The 17116-nt window shown below is 38.5% G+C and overlaps 1 protein-coding gene and 1 non-coding gene across 3 annotated transcripts; both read left to right on the top strand.

The window, feature by feature from the left end:
* Positions 1 to 5359: 5359 nt before the first annotated feature.
* On the top strand, positions 5360 to 11100 carry LOC103435102 (glycolipid transfer protein 1-like). Of its 2 annotated transcripts, XM_029103586.2 has the most exons (11): positions 5360 to 5785; positions 5877 to 5932; positions 7614 to 7744; positions 7859 to 7982; positions 8448 to 8579; positions 8797 to 8998; positions 9205 to 9260; positions 9525 to 9625; positions 9741 to 9891; positions 10473 to 10604; positions 10784 to 11100. In XM_029103586.2, the coding sequence occupies exons 1-11, from the start codon at positions 5518 to 5520 to the stop codon at positions 10895 to 10897; spliced, it is 1467 nt and encodes a 488-aa protein (XP_028959419.2). In that variant the 5' UTR covers positions 5360 to 5517; the 3' UTR covers positions 10898 to 11100. The 2 variants fall into 2 exon arrangements, with proteins under 2 accessions (XP_028959419.2, XP_070677576.1); XM_070821475.1 differs by lacking the exon at positions 5877 to 5932 and having other exon boundaries at positions 5662 to 5785.
* Positions 11101 to 11154: 54 nt separating this feature from the next.
* Positions 11155 to 11275, top strand: LOC114825275 (5S ribosomal RNA). The gene has a single exon (XR_003773918.1). It is a non-coding gene; the product is annotated as a 5S ribosomal RNA (ribosomal RNA).
* The last annotated feature ends 5841 nt before the right edge of the window (positions 11276 to 17116 follow it).

Here is a 17116-nt window from a genome sequence, read left to right on the forward strand (position 1 = left end):
TTAATACGTTCAGCAAAAAATTAAATAAGATATATATGTACATGTAGAGCCTCCATACCAAAATATAGGTTTGCTCTAATACTATGAATTACATCCTCCTGATATGGTACTCTCTCAACATCGATCAATTGGATCTAAGAAAAATGTTCATGCATGGCTAGCTACTTACCTATTATTGCACATCAATGTTTATGTAATATCCCGGAAATTTAATTATATGAATTTGATATTCCTAATTATGATTATATGGAGGAAATCGAAAATACATCGATTTATGGATATGAAAATTTAATAGAGACATTTAAAGATTTGATTACCGAAATTTATTATATTTATGTCGTAAAATTTATCGATAAGTGGAAAAAACGAAAATGCCCCTAGGTGGCTCAACGTGATTATACAAGGACGTATTTTCTCCTCATATATTTTATCATATTTTCTTGACATAATTAGATAGAAGACAATTCCACGAGCGTGTAGGTGAAAATCGTTCGCCAAACGGAGTTATAAGGAATGAAATAAAAACGAACGAAGTTAGGGGTAAAATGGTCATTTTGCTATAAATCTAGAAGGATCCAGATTTGTGGGAGCCTTGTTTTGGTGAAAGGAAGCCACGTGAGTGGCTAGGAGGTGGAAGGGGGACGAACTAGAGAAGAGGGGGGAAAAAGAGAGGGAACCATTAAGGGAAGGAGAGAGGAAGGATTAGGCCAATAAGGAAAGGAAGAAAGAAGGGAAAATGAGGGAGAGAAATCCACCCAACCCTGACCCCATTATTGACCCGACTTCAGTCTGGTTTCCTCTTCGTTTTCCGATGCGATTTTGGCCCATTTTTCCGGCGAATTACGACCACTCACCACCACCATTCATCACCTCGACCATTCCTCTCCATTTTACCTCGACCCTATATATATAATAAAACAGTTATCAACATACTAACCCCCAAAATTTTATGAAAACTAATAGCATAATATGTGGTAGGTTTTTCGAAAACCCTAACGTGCCATGCAACATCTCAAAACATATCTCGTATATATCGTAATCACTAGTGAGTGTCCAGTCTCACTCCAGGCCTTACGCTAGCTTCCCATCCATGCGATGTAGCCAGAGGAAATCTCTTCAGGCCATATGCCATTATGTGTCTATCAGCTCGTATATCACATCCCAGACCCAGTCCGCAAAGTAAGATATTGTCCGCTTTGGGCTACGCCCTCACGAATTTGTTCTTGGGCTTCCACCCAAAATGCGTTTTACTATAGGGAGGTGGGCATGTACATATAAAGAACATCACCTCCTCTCCCCCGAGCGATGTGGAATCTTACAATCCACCCCCCTCGTCGGCACACTTATGGCCAGGGAGTGGCTCTGATACCAAATTGTCACATCCCAAACCCAATCTGCAAAGTAAGATATTGTTTGCTTTGGGCAACGCCTTCACAGATTTGTTCTTGGGCTTCCACCCAAAACGCGTCTTACTATAGAAAGTGGACATGTACATATAAGGCACATCACCTCCTCCCCCCAGGCGATGTGAGATCTTACACCGCAACTAGAGATTAATTCTCTCGGCTTTATGCCAACAACATAACCTCGCCAACAGGCGGAATAGGGACCATTAGTTAAGTACAAAACTATTGAATATATATCTCAAAATCAATTTCATAGTATACAGTCATCTATCATCTATACTATAAAGAAGTGTTAAAAAACATGTACTAAATATTATATCGTCATTCATCAGATATCCTATAAAGAACATGGGTTATATAGAAAAATAGTATAATTCAAACTAGCCTCAGTAAGCATGTTATCTCATAAAACGTAAGTATTCAATCATACTTTTCATGTATACATTTATACTATTAAAACATGCATTTTAGAATGAGTCTATTCACCTTACATTGTTGGTCCAAAGCCGTACAAAATAGGAATAACGGAAACGCCGTTATTAATTGCATCCAAGCACATAAAGAGTACAATTAACAGAACTATACTCAAATGATTGAATTTTAAAAAACGAACGTCATAAATGGGTTCATGACGTCGAAATTAGCCTAGGAGGGATCCCGGATGAAAACAAAAAAAAAAGGGTCAAAAAGTCAACGTTGACCGTTGATCGGTCAAAGTCAAAGTCAATAAGTTGTGACACACCTCGATCCCGATATTTCCCAAATACCAAGATAAACACGTGCTGGCCGACACCCGAGGATAACGAAATCCATTTATTGAGTGCAAATGTTAGAAATAAGGGATAAATAAGACTTAAATGTAAAGATAATGAATATGTATTTAAGGAATGTGTTCAGAGCACACATCTAATCTAGAACACTAAAAGAATTAATATAAAATTGAATGAATAAAAGAATGGGTCCTACACTGGGAGGACTCGAAGATGCCGATGCAGAAGTGCCTTGACGCTGAAATTGTATGTCTCGATTCTAAATCCTGAAGAGGGAGTGGACTAAGTTGATATATATAGTAAAACAATTATCAACATACTAACCCCATGTTTTATGAAAACACATATATAATGATAAACATAGGTTTTCTGAAACCTAGCATGTCGTGCAATGTCTCAAATCATAACTTATATATAATAATCACTAGTGAATGTCCAATATCCCTCCTCCAGGCCCTATGCCAGCTCCCCGCCACTGAGCGAACAATCAGAGGAAAATATCCCTTCAGGCCCCGTGTGACGCGATAATCATTACTAATTAGGCAGGACTGATTCGGTTACTAAGCAAAGCCTTGAGTGGAACAATTATTACTTTATTTGTAACAAGAACTAAACTTTACTTTATAACAAAAATTAAAAATTAACTCAGACTAAAAGTAAGTGTTTCAATTTCACTCCCCACAAACCATGTTGATGTGAATGTGCAAATCTTCAAAGTATAACTCATGAAGTAGCGTCTAAGAAATGATAAATATAAAAGACTTTATTGTGAGATTAATCTTCAACATGTCCATTTGTTCTAAGTTTAAAATAAACTATGGATATTAACTTAAAAAGAATGAATTTTTTTTAAACTAACCCAAAAATTAAAATCCTAAAATTTTACTCTCCCATCCCCAAACTTATGTCACACTTTGTCCTCAAGGGGTGGAAAGTAAATAAAATATAAAAGATAACAAAAATAAAAGGAAATACTAAAACGAAACCTAATTGAAGCATATCAAATAAAAAAAAACACAAGAGAAAAATAAAACATCAAAAACAAAAGGAAAGAAAACAAAACAAATAAATAAATAAAGAAAGAAAAGAAAAGAATGCACCTGGTGTTAAAATGTGGACCGGCATTGGACATTGGGTTGGATGCAAAGAGACATGGGCCACTGAAACCGAAAACACTCTTCCGTTCAAACAAGATTTAAATTATTTAATATTTTGCAAATATGTTGGAAGAAGCCCTGTGACCTTAAGTTGTTCAAACAAATTGATGGAGGCACCGAGAAAAGGTAGAGTCATCGTAGTAGATGCACGAGATGCAGTCGTGCGAGGGGGTCGGAGGTGTCGGATAGGAAGACGTTCTTGATTGATTGAAGTGTAAAGTTGCATCATGTTAGGAGTGCTATTTGGAGCAAGAATTGGCATCTTGATTGATTGATCGAGAATTTACAGAAGCCTCCAACGTTTTTCTGGAAGTTTTAATAAAAAAGGCTTGGGCTAATACTATTTTAACCAAAAATCACCCTATAGTTTTATTTAAGTAAAGACACCTCAAAATTAACCATAAGTACAAGTCCCAAAATTCTAAATGGGCTGGATTATGAAGTCGAAACCGCTCAAAATTAAGTTTCCAAAATTGCCCCTAACAGGGACAAAACCCAGCCTGTTAACAATTTCAAACTAATTACACTACACCAACCGTCATTGATGAAATCAAAGAGCAAGGAGAAAAGGCGTTGAGCTCCAATATATGTTTTTTGGTGTTTGTATTTCTTTTGTAAAATTCTGATCTGATTACGAACCAAAGAGCAAGCGCACTTATACACGAAAAGTGACTACTACCTGGTACTTCTAATAACAAGTAAAACCCTTTGAGATTTAAGAGTTGAAAGTGAGAGGAGGAAGAGAAAGAGATGGTGGAGGTCGCAAAAATTAGATGGGAGTGGGGCTGTGAGGCAATGAGTTTCTTCATTTTTTTGGGGTAATCTAATTTGTTTTAGAAGAAGATATTTTTCTTTTGTTTTGTTTTTTTAATTTTAAGAAGATAGCATTTCGAAAATTATTTTAGAATTTTAAAGAATTTAAATTTTATATTTATTTTGTTTCCACGCAGCACATATGTGGCATATAGGTCAGCAAACATGTGGAGCCTATATTTGCAATGTCGTCACTTAACGATCATTTTAACGGATTTGACTAACAGATGTATGATATTGCAACTAAACATAATTTTGTGCATGAGATTGAAATGTTTTAAAAGAAGATATTTTAGAGATTTTTTTTTTGTTTTTTTTTAATATTAAGAAGATAGCATTTCGAAAATTATTGTAGAATTTTAAAGAATTTAAAATTTATATTTATTTTGTTTCCACGTGGCACATATGTGGCATATAGGTCAGCAAACATGTGGAGCCTATATTTGCAATGTCGTCACTTAATGGTCATTTTAACAGATTTGACTAACAGATGTATGATATTGAACTAAACATAATTTTGTGTATGAGATTGAAATGTTTTAAAGATGTTGTATAAGGTTGCAATTGCACCGAAAATTGGGGCTGTAAACTGTAATTTATCAATTTTTAAAAGTTGAAGAATTGGAGAAAATTGAATCAAAATTTTAGATGGAGTTTCTACAAAATAATTAAACTCGATCAAAATCCATAAATTTCGAAAATTTAACAAAATTTTCAAAAATCTCAAGTAAATACACATCGGTACAAATATTTTTCCATTTGGTGGCTTCAGGGTGGATGAGCTCATAATTTAATGGGGAGATGTGAGATTTGTGGATTTTTAAAATTTTGATACAAATATTTTATACACATCGGTATAAAATTTTGATTCAATTCCCTTGAAATCTCATAGGGCGATGTGAGATTTGTTGATGCTTAAAATACACTAGGAAATCTCTCTAATTCCTTCAAATTCCTCAACTTTCTCAAAATTTTTAAAATCAATTTATAATTGAATACACTTGTAATGTTATAAATTTATTTAAAATTCTAATTGAATACACCCGGATTTCTAAGGATTTTAATAAACTATCTTAAAATTCTAATTGAATACACCTTGAATTTCAGATAATCACTTAAAATTCTAATTGAATATCCATAAATTCATTAAAATAATTAAAATCTCTCAAAATCTCAATTCAATACATACCCTAAAATAGTATTGGATGCGCGCTCTCTCTCTCTCTCGTAGTCTCACGGTTCTTCATATTCGTTGAAACCCTAGCCACAATTTGCTTCTCCTTGATTTTCCCTTGAAAAAAAAGCCAGATCTCATCATCATCATAGAGAGACCGCCTTCACAGATCGACACTTGGGTTTACAGACAACCAAATGTCAAAGAGAAAAGCGGCAGGGCCAATAAAAGAGAGTTCGCAGACAACCAAAGTAAAAGAAACAGACGCCCTTACGGCATGGAAAAGGAAACAGGAATCCATTGTGGCAAATTATGCTATTCTCTGGCCGTTGGGCGGTCCTGCTCCGGATCGGGAGTGCCTTTTCGCTCCTGTTTTGGAAATGTTGGAGTTTGTCAGGTCCCCAAGTGGAGAGATTCGGACCGTCCCTTTCTTGGTAGTGTGCAGGCATACTGCACCAATTACAAGTACATTCATTATTCATTGCTTTTATTCATGCGATTTTTTATATGTATAACATCGATCGACTTCCTGATTTTGGTTCTCGCCTTGATCCAGTTCAATTTCAAGACCCTTTGAATCATGTTAGGACGTCCATCTTTTCTTGTGCAGTGGTGAGATGTTATTTTCATTTATTTTCGCCTTTTATTTTCGCTAGCGGTGGCCACTTGAAACCAAAAACCGAAACCAAAACACGAACCAAATCGGACCGTACCGAAGGTTTGGTTTTGCGGTTTTGATATGGTTGCGATTTTGAAACCGAACCGCCGCACCTCAATTAGATGTCATGTTTTAATTGGTTATTGTTAGAGTCCATACATTTAGTATGGACTCAACCACACTAGAATGTTATCCGTTTCCTAATTTTTAACTTTGGTGCTTCTTTCGTTCCGAATAAACCATCGTTCTCCAACATTAGATACAACAACAACAACAACAAAGCCTTTTCCCACTAAGTGGGGTCGGCTATATGAATCCTAGAACGCCATTGCGCTCGGTTTTGTGTCATGTCCTCCGTTAGATCCAAGTACTCTAAGTCTTTTCTTAGTGTCTCTTCCAAAGTTTTCCTAGGTCTTCCTCTACCCCTTCGGCCCTGAACCTCTGTCCCGTAGTCACATCTTCGAACCGGAGCATCAGTCGGCCTTCTTTGCACATGTCCAAATCACCGGAACCGATTTTCTCTCATCTTTCCTTCAATTTCGGCTACTCCTACTTTACCTCAGATATCCTCATGCCCAATCTTATCCTTTCTCGTGTGCCCACACATCCCACGAAGCATCCTCATCTCCGCTACACCCATTTTATGTAAGTGTTGATGCTTCACCGTCCAACATTCTGTGCCATACAACATCGCTGGCCTTATTGCCGTCCTATAAAATTTTCCCTTGAGCTTCAGTGGCCTACGACGGTCACACAACACGCCGGATGCACTCTTACACTTCATCCATCCAGCTCGTATTCTATGGTTGAGATCTCCATCTAATTCTCCGTTCTCTTGCAAGATAGATCCTAGGTAGCGAAAACGGTCGCTTTTTGTGATCTTCGCTAGATTAAAAACAAAAAAACAAAAATCCATGTAATAGTCACTGTTATTTTGATCTCCAGATTTTGAAAGATGGAAAAAGAAATACCATGTAAATGAATGATGTACTCAGCCTTTTGTATGACATGGAACAAGAAATATTTGCGAGTTATACTAAACATTTAAAGAATTAAAATATGTATACATTGAAAATTACTTTGTGATCGGATGAAATAAGCACGTAGTTTTCGGTAAGATTAGATCCTTCACCCTTGCTGTGTTTGGAATTGTTTGATAATGACAATTGCTCGAACACAATCTACAAGTTTATTAATTAATGTATTGTGTGGAAAATGAGACCGTCTTATACGTACGTAGGTGTAAATTTTAAATTGTATATTTTTTCTCAAAAACCAAACTGAAATCGTTTGAAACCGCACCGAACCGAACCAATCGGTTTGGTTTCATTTCGGTTTTGGCTTCAATACCGCACTGCAAAACGTTTTGGTTTCGATTGCAGTTTCACTCAAAATCGCACCGAACTAAACCATGCCCACCCCTAATTTTCGCTGCAAGTTTTTGCTACCTTCTGCTTTTGTCATTATAGAGAATGGACATGGCAATGCAAATTGACTCTCCATGCTTTGTCTTTGTCTTTGTCTTGTGGGTAATCTACATATATATGATATATATATATATATATATATATAGTTTCTTGAGTTTAAATGCATGTTATTATTATACTCACTCTCTGCACTTTTTCCTGTGTGTAGAAAATGGAAAGAATATATCAATCCAATCCTTCCAAGTTCGAACACTTGTACAGTTTGGTGAACTTTGATGTCGAAACAAATAATTCTGATGAACAATGCTCGAGTACCGTTTCTCTTGTTTGGCTCACAAGGTACACGATAGAATCATAAACTCGCATTATCTTCTTTTGGCTTTAGAATCACCTTTGCACTGTGTCAAAATGTGATACATCACATTTTTCATACTACTCTTGATTTATTTTCAGATACATGGATTTTTTGGTAGAGCTGTTTCGGAACTTACGGGAGCATCCTCCAGATTGGGTTACAATTCGGGCTGTTTATAACGCCTATGCGAAGACCCTGATAAAATGGCATGATGAAAAAATTGTACTGACTTTGATTCCCCTTCATTTATTTGGTGACCTAGGATTATTCGTACTAATCTTTCCCTTTGAATGTCCTATTTCTATGCTTCACTAGTGACAATTATATTCTGCAAGTTGCCGGCTTTGCCTAGTTGCTTTTTAATTACTTGGCCTGGCAGCACTTTAATGTATTTCCATGTTCTCCATATACTCAAACTAGTTTTCTCTCTTTTCAGTATATTGTACAGAACTCATATGAAAGCTTGAAGCTATTACATTTATTAAACACGAAAGCATTTTTGCGTTTTCCCATGTTCGAGAGACGCCCTTCTTCTTATTATAGTCTTACTGCTTCAATAGAGGAAATTTCGGAAAACTCCCAGCAACTTATCATTGGCTGTACTCTATGATTTATTGTTTTCCTACACTGATTAAGTGAAATTTTATTGGTTAGAAAATTTAACTTAATTGTTCACTGGAATGATAGCTTGGACGCAAGTTTGCTCCTGAAAAAGACTTGTTGTTGAAGGTGATCGGAGGCAATGGTGATGTCATGGGAGACATGGAGAAATTTTGCACTTCCTTTACTCCTCTACTTAAACAGAATCACGAGTTTTTGGTAAGTTTTTTTTTTTTCAGTTGCAAAATTTACTAGGCTCCTTACTCTTAATAATCCTTTCTCAGCTGGTAGGAGCCAATAAATCCTCCCTTCCGTGTCGAGGTTCTCTGAAGAAAAGGGAAGTTTAAAATAGAAAAAGGAGGCAATGAATTATTAAATCATTTGTTATTGTAAAATGTTAAAATATTTGCTCATGAACTTTACACTTTTGAGACAGGCTAGTCTTGGAATGGATGATTTGAAGTTATCTGGTGCTAGCCTTGTAGCAAAGGTACCAAGTACATACCCAAAAAAAGAAAAGATGGGGAAGACTATGTTTGCTCCTGCTTTGGAAGAATTGGAGAGCGTGAAGTCTAAATCAAAAGAGATTCTGACGAAGCATTTCTTGGAATCGTGCAATAAGATTTTGCCTGTTATAGGTTCATTCATTTCCCTCATTTATTTCATCCCGTGAATAGTGGCTTTAATTCGTTTGATTCCAAGCTTTGAACCATTTTTAAGCTTTCAAAAAGGCACACACCTGACACTTGGCGTTTATAACGATTGTTAAGCATAAAGCTACATGACCATTTGTTATTTATTTGTACAATATGAGCTTTATGATTTGGTTCTGGGCTTGATGCAGCTAAATTTGGAAATGCCGTGTATTCTGTTAATTATACCATCCGTCTTCATGTAGCGGTAAGATGTTATTTTCATGTATTTTCCCGTTTCCCTTTCATTTTCTGCTTTGAGTCTCATACTTTCTGCTTTTGTAATTCTGCCTTAATTAGAACGCTTTGCATTGTTCAACTTGGACATGGCAATGCTAATCTAAACTCTTTGCATCCGTACGCTCAGAACATCTTATGGTTAATATGCATGTGAATTCAGGTCGTATGTTTTGTTTATTAAGTTTGAATGCGTGCTAGTGTTCTCACTCTATCCAATTTTGGCTTTGCATAGAGATTGCAGTCTAGATACTCATCAGATCCTTCCAAGTTCAACTACTTGTACGGTTTCATGCAATTTGAGATTGAAACATTTTCTCTTAATATTCTGACAAGGTACTCAATATAATCATAAACTCGTATGTTTTTTTTTGTTTTGTTTTTGTTGTATGCCTTTGCACTTGGTTGAAATGTGATATATGCATGATACTATTTCTTGATGCATTATCAGAAACATGGATTTTGTGGTAGAACTGTTTCGGAACTTGCTGGAGCATCCGGAGTGGTTTACGATTGAGGCTTGTAAAGATGCCTATGGCAAGACCCTGAAAATATGGTTTGAACGACAGGAATGGTTTGAACCAAATAATACATTGAGTAAAGTAATGTCTTTGATACCCTTAAAATATTTGGTGCTCAAACATTGTTCGTACTTAACTGGTCGTTTGAATGTCTATGCTGGAATCAAATTTCTATGCCCGATCGAGTTAAATACAACTATGGCAATTATATTCTGCAAGTTGCCTCTGCTGCCTAGTTGCATATATGTTTTTTAACTACTGGGGCTGAGCTCATTTTTAATGTCTCCATCCACTGAAAGCACTTCTTCTATGCAAGTTTCTCTCTTGTTCAAGAATTTAAGCACTGTAGAAAGTACAGAACTCATCTGATCAAGCTTGAAGCTATTACACTCATTAAATCTGAAAGCATTTGTGTTTTTCCCATGTTAGAGAAAAGTCCTCCTTAATATATGGTTACTGTTTTGAATGATAGAGGAAAATTGTCAAAACTTGCAGCAAAAGTCTGCTTAGCTTATCCACTGGTTTAATCATTGGTTGTTCTCTATGATTTGATTATAGTACTTGATTGTTTTACTATTCTCACATTTTTCCTCGCTGAAAGAAATGGCAAAAAGGAACTTTTTATGGTGATGAAATCTAACTATTAATCACTATAATGACAGGTCTACCCGGCGCTTTCTACGGACAGAGAAAAGTTCATGGAGGCAATCGAAGGCAATGGTGATGTGATGGGTGGTATAAAGAAATTTTGCTCTATCTTTACACCTCTAATTAAAGAGATTGACAAGTTTTTGGTAAGAAATTTTCTTCTGTTGCAGAATTTAGTGAGGTTGTTATTGTTAAACTTAAAACATCCTTGTGAGTTTTGTTAAAAGCTTTAATGCTCGAGTTTGAGATTTCTTCCCGACTGTCATGCTTGACCTACTCCATTGCAATGCAAAGTAACACGCGGCTGTTCATTGTTTTGACACAGGCTAGTTCGGGCTCGGATAAATCTAAGCTACTTATTGATGGGGGGGGAGGTTTCTTGATTCAGTTGCATTGCCTGCCATTTGCCTCCCGTTATTGCGGATCTTCGGATTGTTGAATTGCTGTTTTTGTTTCATTTTTTTCAGGCCTCATATGGCCAACCAAACAACAGAATAGACTTAATTTGCTACTCATGTCGAATTTACACCTCCCTCCCTCCCAACCTTGTTATTCTTTGATAATTCTTTCGTTGACATATTCAAATATGGATTTTTTTAGGCCATGGTGATTAATGTACACTTATAGGAACGTTTCCATGCATGCGCAATGGTGTCATGCGCTACAAATGCAAGGAATTGAATTTGATAAGCGAGTTTGGGCGATCATACCAACTCACATGCACCGGATCCCATCAAAACTCCGAAGTTAAGTGAGTTTGGGCGAGAGAGTAGTACTAGGATGGGTGACCTCCTGGGAAGTCTTTGTGTTGCATCCCCCCCCACCTATTTGAGGTTCAGGGCCGAAGGGGTAGAGGAAGACCTAGGAAAACTTTAGAAGAGACTCTAAGAAAAGACTTAGAGTACTTGGATCTAACGGAGGAAATGACACAGGACCGAGCACAATGGCGTTCTAAGATTCATATAGCCGATCCCACTCAGTGACTTGGATTTTCCAAGTCTCCAATTGAGAAGTTTTCCTCCCTCGGGAAATTAAGGGAACACTACCTCAACCTACATGCTCCACTCACAAAGCTTCAACATACAAGCTTTAACAAAAGAAAATTCAAAGAACTTAGCGAAGAAGGCTTTGGTGTATTTAACACAATACGTTGAAATGAAGGAAATCTTATTTATTGATATCCCCGATAAGTTACAAATATGTACATATACATGAGTCAAAATAAACAAACATTAGGGAGCCTTCACAAAGGTTGCTTAGGAGAAGTCTCAGCAGTCGGTAGAGCCCCAGAAAGAGAAGGCACCGGAGGGGGATCATTCGGAGCCTCAGTACTGGACAGAACCCTAGAAGGAGGAGGCATCAGAGGTTGATCATTTGGAGCTTCATTACGTGGTACAGCCCCAGAAGACGAAGGCAATAAATGCCTTTGGAACAAACCCACAAATCTCTGATGATCAAGTAAAAACTGACCATCAGATTCCTTCATCTGGTCAAGCTTCCTCTTCATGTTTGTAGCATAGTCATGTGCGAGCCAATGCAACTGTTTATTCTCATGCTTGAGCCCTCTAATCTCCTATTTGAGACTCATCACTTCAGCCGCCAATGATTCAACTTGGCGGGTTCGAGCAAATAGGTGTTGGGCCATATTAGACACAGAACCTGCATACTGAACACTGAGAGCCAGAGAATCCTTAACAGCCAACTCATCAGACCGTTTGGAAAGTAGTCTGTTATCTTTGGGAGTGAGAAGGTTCTTGGCCACCACCGCAACGGTCATATCATTCTTCATCACGGAATCCCCGACGGTAAGAGGACCAGTAGGGGAGACGAAGGATGGGCGCCATATATTGTCTGGAGAAGGCGTGGCTGCCTCTTCAACAAGGTTCAAGTCAAAACGACGGTCGGAGGGGCCAGACATTTTCAAAGGTGTTGAAGAGAGATGAGGTCGGACAAATCAAGATTTTAGAAGTGCAAGAATGGAGCTTCTACTGGTGGAGATTCAAGTGTGCTTTGGAACTTAATGCCAGCCTCTATAAAAATCTGCACTCGACGGAGCTTCAGAAATCGAAGAGGCGCCTGCTCAGAAATCGAAGAGGCGTTTGCTTTCTCAAAAGCTGGGCTGCTCAGAGACCACGAGGGTCGATCTCAGAAATCGAAGAAGCGTTTGCTTTCTCAAAAGCTGGGCTGCTCAAAGACCACGAAGGCCGATCTCAGAAATCAAAGAGGCGCTTACTTTCTCAAAAGCTGGGGCCGATCTCAGAAATCGAAGAGGCACCTACTTTTCCAGCCTTGTCAGCACCTGTCACACGCACACTCAGCTTTGCGGAAATTATGGGCATCCTGTCGAAGATTTCTGGTGAAGTAGAAAGCACATGAATCTTACTGTTCAATCACCCACTTCCCACACGCAACATTAGCTCATGGGTACTACAGATAACTTTGCCAAAGTTCTCTGACAAAGTTGAGACACGTGAAGCTTGCAGCTCCCACTACATCGCTCTGACCAAGAAGGGTAAAAAAATAGCAAAGAAACAGCACTAACAAAGTTTAGACACATAAATTTTGAAGGTCTAGCTACCATATTATTACCCACAAGAGTAAAGGAACAGTACCACTGCTGGATAATTGGAAAGTCCCTGTGTGTCAACCTATGTGCTTCGTGGCAAGGTAGACTAGTAAACATGCCCAACCTTTACTCACATTCGAGAAAACTCCCAACAAGATTGCTTGCTCCAAAATTGAAGAGGCACCGCCCTCCGAATCTTGAGAGCCAGACTCCCAACATGATTACTTTCTCAAAAATCGAAGAGACACCGCTCTCCGAATCTCGAGAGCCAGACCCCCAGCAAGATTGCTTTCTCAAAAATCGAAGAGGCATCGTCCTCCGAATCTCGAGAGCCAGATCCTCGACAGGATTGCTTGTTCGAAACCCAAGAGGCACCACTTTCCCAACTTCAAAAGCCGGATCTCCTTGGATAAAGCTTGTCTGTAATCTTCACACGCAACATCAGCTTTCCAGATACCACAGACCACTTTTTCAAAGTGCTCTGACAGAGTTAAAACATGTGAAACTAGCAGCTCCCACTACCGTGCTATGACCAAGCATGGTAGAGGAATAACATTACTACTTGTTGTTAGGGAGACTCCTATATATGTCGACTTCCATCCCCAACGGACAGGCAAACCTGCAAAAATGCTCAACCCTTCCTCATATCTGAGAGGGCACTCGCAACGAAGCCTTTCGAAATATTCAGCTTTCTTTCCCCCCGATAATACCTCTGCAAACAAGCTATACTAGAGCAAGAATATCCCATATCATCAGGGTTAAAAGCAAGAGTATCCCATATCATGCTTTTTCCCTGTCTTTTCCTTTGGCCTTGTTCTTACCTGTAAGACAAGGAGAAAGAGAGCAATCAGTTAGCACTTGGAATCAAGCTTCCAGTCAGGAACTGACTGCCTGGAACCCCTTACCTGATTACTTACCTGGCATTGCTCTCGAGTACTCATCTTCAACATCTTATGCTTCCAGGGAAGATACCGCATCCGCCTGAGAAACAGATAGGGCAAGTGAGAAGGATACAAGGAAGCATGGGGAGACAAGCGTAACAGCACACAAGCCGATACATCCACTACTCTGTCAAAAGCAAAAGTATCCCATATCAGCAGGGTCGAACGTACTTTAGATTTGATGGACTTGTTTTGACCCTCAAATTATTCAGTCGGCTTTATACTCTGGAGGAAACCAGAAAACCCTCCAGCCCAGTTCAAGAATAAGCCTGTGGAAAGTTACTTCTTCAAAAGCAAAAGTATCCCATATCATATCTTCTCATTTTTCTTCTCTTTATCCTTCATGATGCCTGCAAGATAGGGAGAATATGAACAATCAGCCGGAACTCGAAATCAAAGTTCTGATCTGGGACTGATTGCTTGGAGCTCTGATTACTTACCTTGTATGTCACCTCTTTCAGCAGATCCCCTAGCTCGGCGACTTGGTGGACTCCTACTACATGATTTGTATCGCACTTGACCAAGCCTGAAACTACAAGTAAGCTTCAAGTGAAATTGATACATTACCTTGTGCATTTCCACCAATTAAAGATACCACCCCTGGATGGAGGAAGAGTACTTTCAGAGAAGATGTCACATCTACCTATGAGACAGATAAGGCAAGTCAAGACGATACCACACTCTGGTACTTAGAAGTTTCGTGACTACGAGATCATTCTCCCACAATATTTCCTAATGTCATTTGTACTAAATCATTCACTTGTACTCACTAAAGGAGAGTTTGAACCTATGTACTTGTGTAAACCCTTCACAATTAATGAGAACTCCTCTATTCCGTGGACGTAGCCAATCTGGGTGAACTACGTACATCTTGTGTTTGCTTTCCTATCTCTATCCATTTATATACTTATCCACACTAATGACCGGAGCAATCTAGCGAAGATCACAAAAAGCGATCGTTTTTGCTACCTAGGATCTATCTTGCAAGAGAACGGAGAATTAGATGGAGATCTCAACCATAGAATACAAGCTGGATGGATGAAGTGTAAGAGTGCATCCGGCGTGTTGTGTGACCGTCGTAGGCCACTGAAGCTCAAGGGAAAATTTTATAGGACGGCAATAAGACCAGCGATGTTGTATGGCACAGAATGTTGGGCAGTAAAGCATCAACACGTACACAAAATGGGTGTAGCGGAGATGAGGATGCTTCGTGGGATGTGTGGGCACACGAGAAAGGATAAGATTGGGAATGAGGATATCCGAGGTAAAGTAGGAGTAGCCGAAATTGAAGGAAAGATGAGAGAAAATCGGTTACGGTGGTTTGGACATGTGCAAAGAAGGCCTACTGACGCTCCGGTTCGAAGATGTGACTACGGGACAGAGGTTCAGGGTCGAAGGGGTAGAGGAAAACCTAGGAAAATTTTGGAAAATACCCTAAGAAAAGACTTAGAGTACTTGGATCTAACGGAGGACATGACACAAAACCAAGCGCAATGGCGTTCTAGGATTCATATAGCCGACCCCACTTAGTGGGAAAAGGCTTTGTTGTTGTTGTTGTTGTTGTTGTATGGTGATTAATTTGTTGTTTGAGGCCGGCCACTGGAGATTTGGGGAGACAAACGATTAACGAAGCCAAATATTTTGCTTCTGGGTTCTTCGGAGAAGAGGTCGCACTTGGGTTTGAGACTTAGGAGCAGCCTCTCCATAAAATGGGGGTAAGGCTAGCCGACATATACCTCTCTCAGACCCTGCGTAAAGCGGGAGCCTTGTGCACTGAGTACGACATTTTGGGTTCTTCGGAGAAGACGAGGATGAATTTTATCAGTGGGAGTCTGTGGGACTGATGCCAGTAATTACTCTGAGGTCTAGTGTCATACATGCCTAGCGAGTCATGTTATCAAAATTGGACAGCAAACATTGATTTCGCAATCCAAATTTTCAATCGAGTATCAAATTATATGTAGCTACAGATCATCATGGTCTGCGGGCTGCGAGGCGCCCTTGATTGATTCATTGATTGTTTGAAACTACAAGGAGTAGACTTTACAAGATGAATATGTTGGATTTTCAAATTTCAACCATGTACACTTATAGGAACGTTTCCATGCATGCGCAATGGTGTCACGCACTACAAATGCAAGGAATTGAATTGACAAGGATTTAGACGGAGGAAGATTCAAAATCAAACTCATGTTGAAAATGCTTATTGAAATGTTTCTATAATCAAACTTATCAAAGTAAGATTGAAATATAAATATCATATAAGCTATTTATAAAGAGTCAATGTGCGTCTAAAAAAGTTGCTACCACTATTATTAGAACTAAGCACATGTGCTATCACTACTGGAACTAAACAAGGGTACTGTTTTTTAAAACTAACCACTGGTACTATACTATCACTATTTCATAAACTAAAAATTGGTACTATCACTACTTCTTAAATTGAATACTGACTATTTTATTTCTAAAACTGAACATGGATATTACACTATTTCTCAAAATTGAACACTAATACTATCACCAACGAAGACTAGTACATGAAAAGTGAATTTTGTTCTCACCACATACACTCTTCCGTTCAAACAACATTTAAATTATTTAATATTTAGCAAATATGTTAGAAGAAGCCCTGTGATCTTAAGTTGTTCAAACAAATTGATGGAGGCACCGAGAAATAGAGGGACAGAGAAAAGAGCTTGGGCTAAAACTATTTTAAGCAAAAACCACCTTATAATTTTATTTAACTAAAGATACCTTAAAATTAACCATAAGTACATGCCCTAAAATTCTACACGGGCTGGATTATGAAGCCAAAACCTCTCAAATTTAAGTTTCCAAAATTGCCCCTAACGGAGACAAAACACAGCCCGTTAACAATTTCAAACTAATTACAGTACTCCACCAACTGTCATTGATGAAACCAAAGAGCAAGGAGAAAAGGAACTGAGCTCCAATATATGTTTTTTGGTGTTTGTATTTCTTTTGTAAAATTCTGATCTGATTACGAACCAAAGAGCAAGCGCTCTTATACACAATGAGTGACTACTACCTGGCACTTCTAATAACACGTAAAACCCTTTGAGAGTTGAGAGTTGAAAGTGAGAGGAGGAAGAGAGGAGGTCGCAAAAATTAGATGGGGGTGGGGCTGTGA

The sequence above is a fragment of the Malus domestica genome, chromosome 05, assembly GCF_042453785.1.
Source record: "Malus domestica chromosome 05, GDT2T_hap1".
NCBI classification, from domain to species: domain Eukaryota; kingdom Viridiplantae; phylum Streptophyta; class Magnoliopsida; order Rosales; family Rosaceae; genus Malus; species Malus domestica.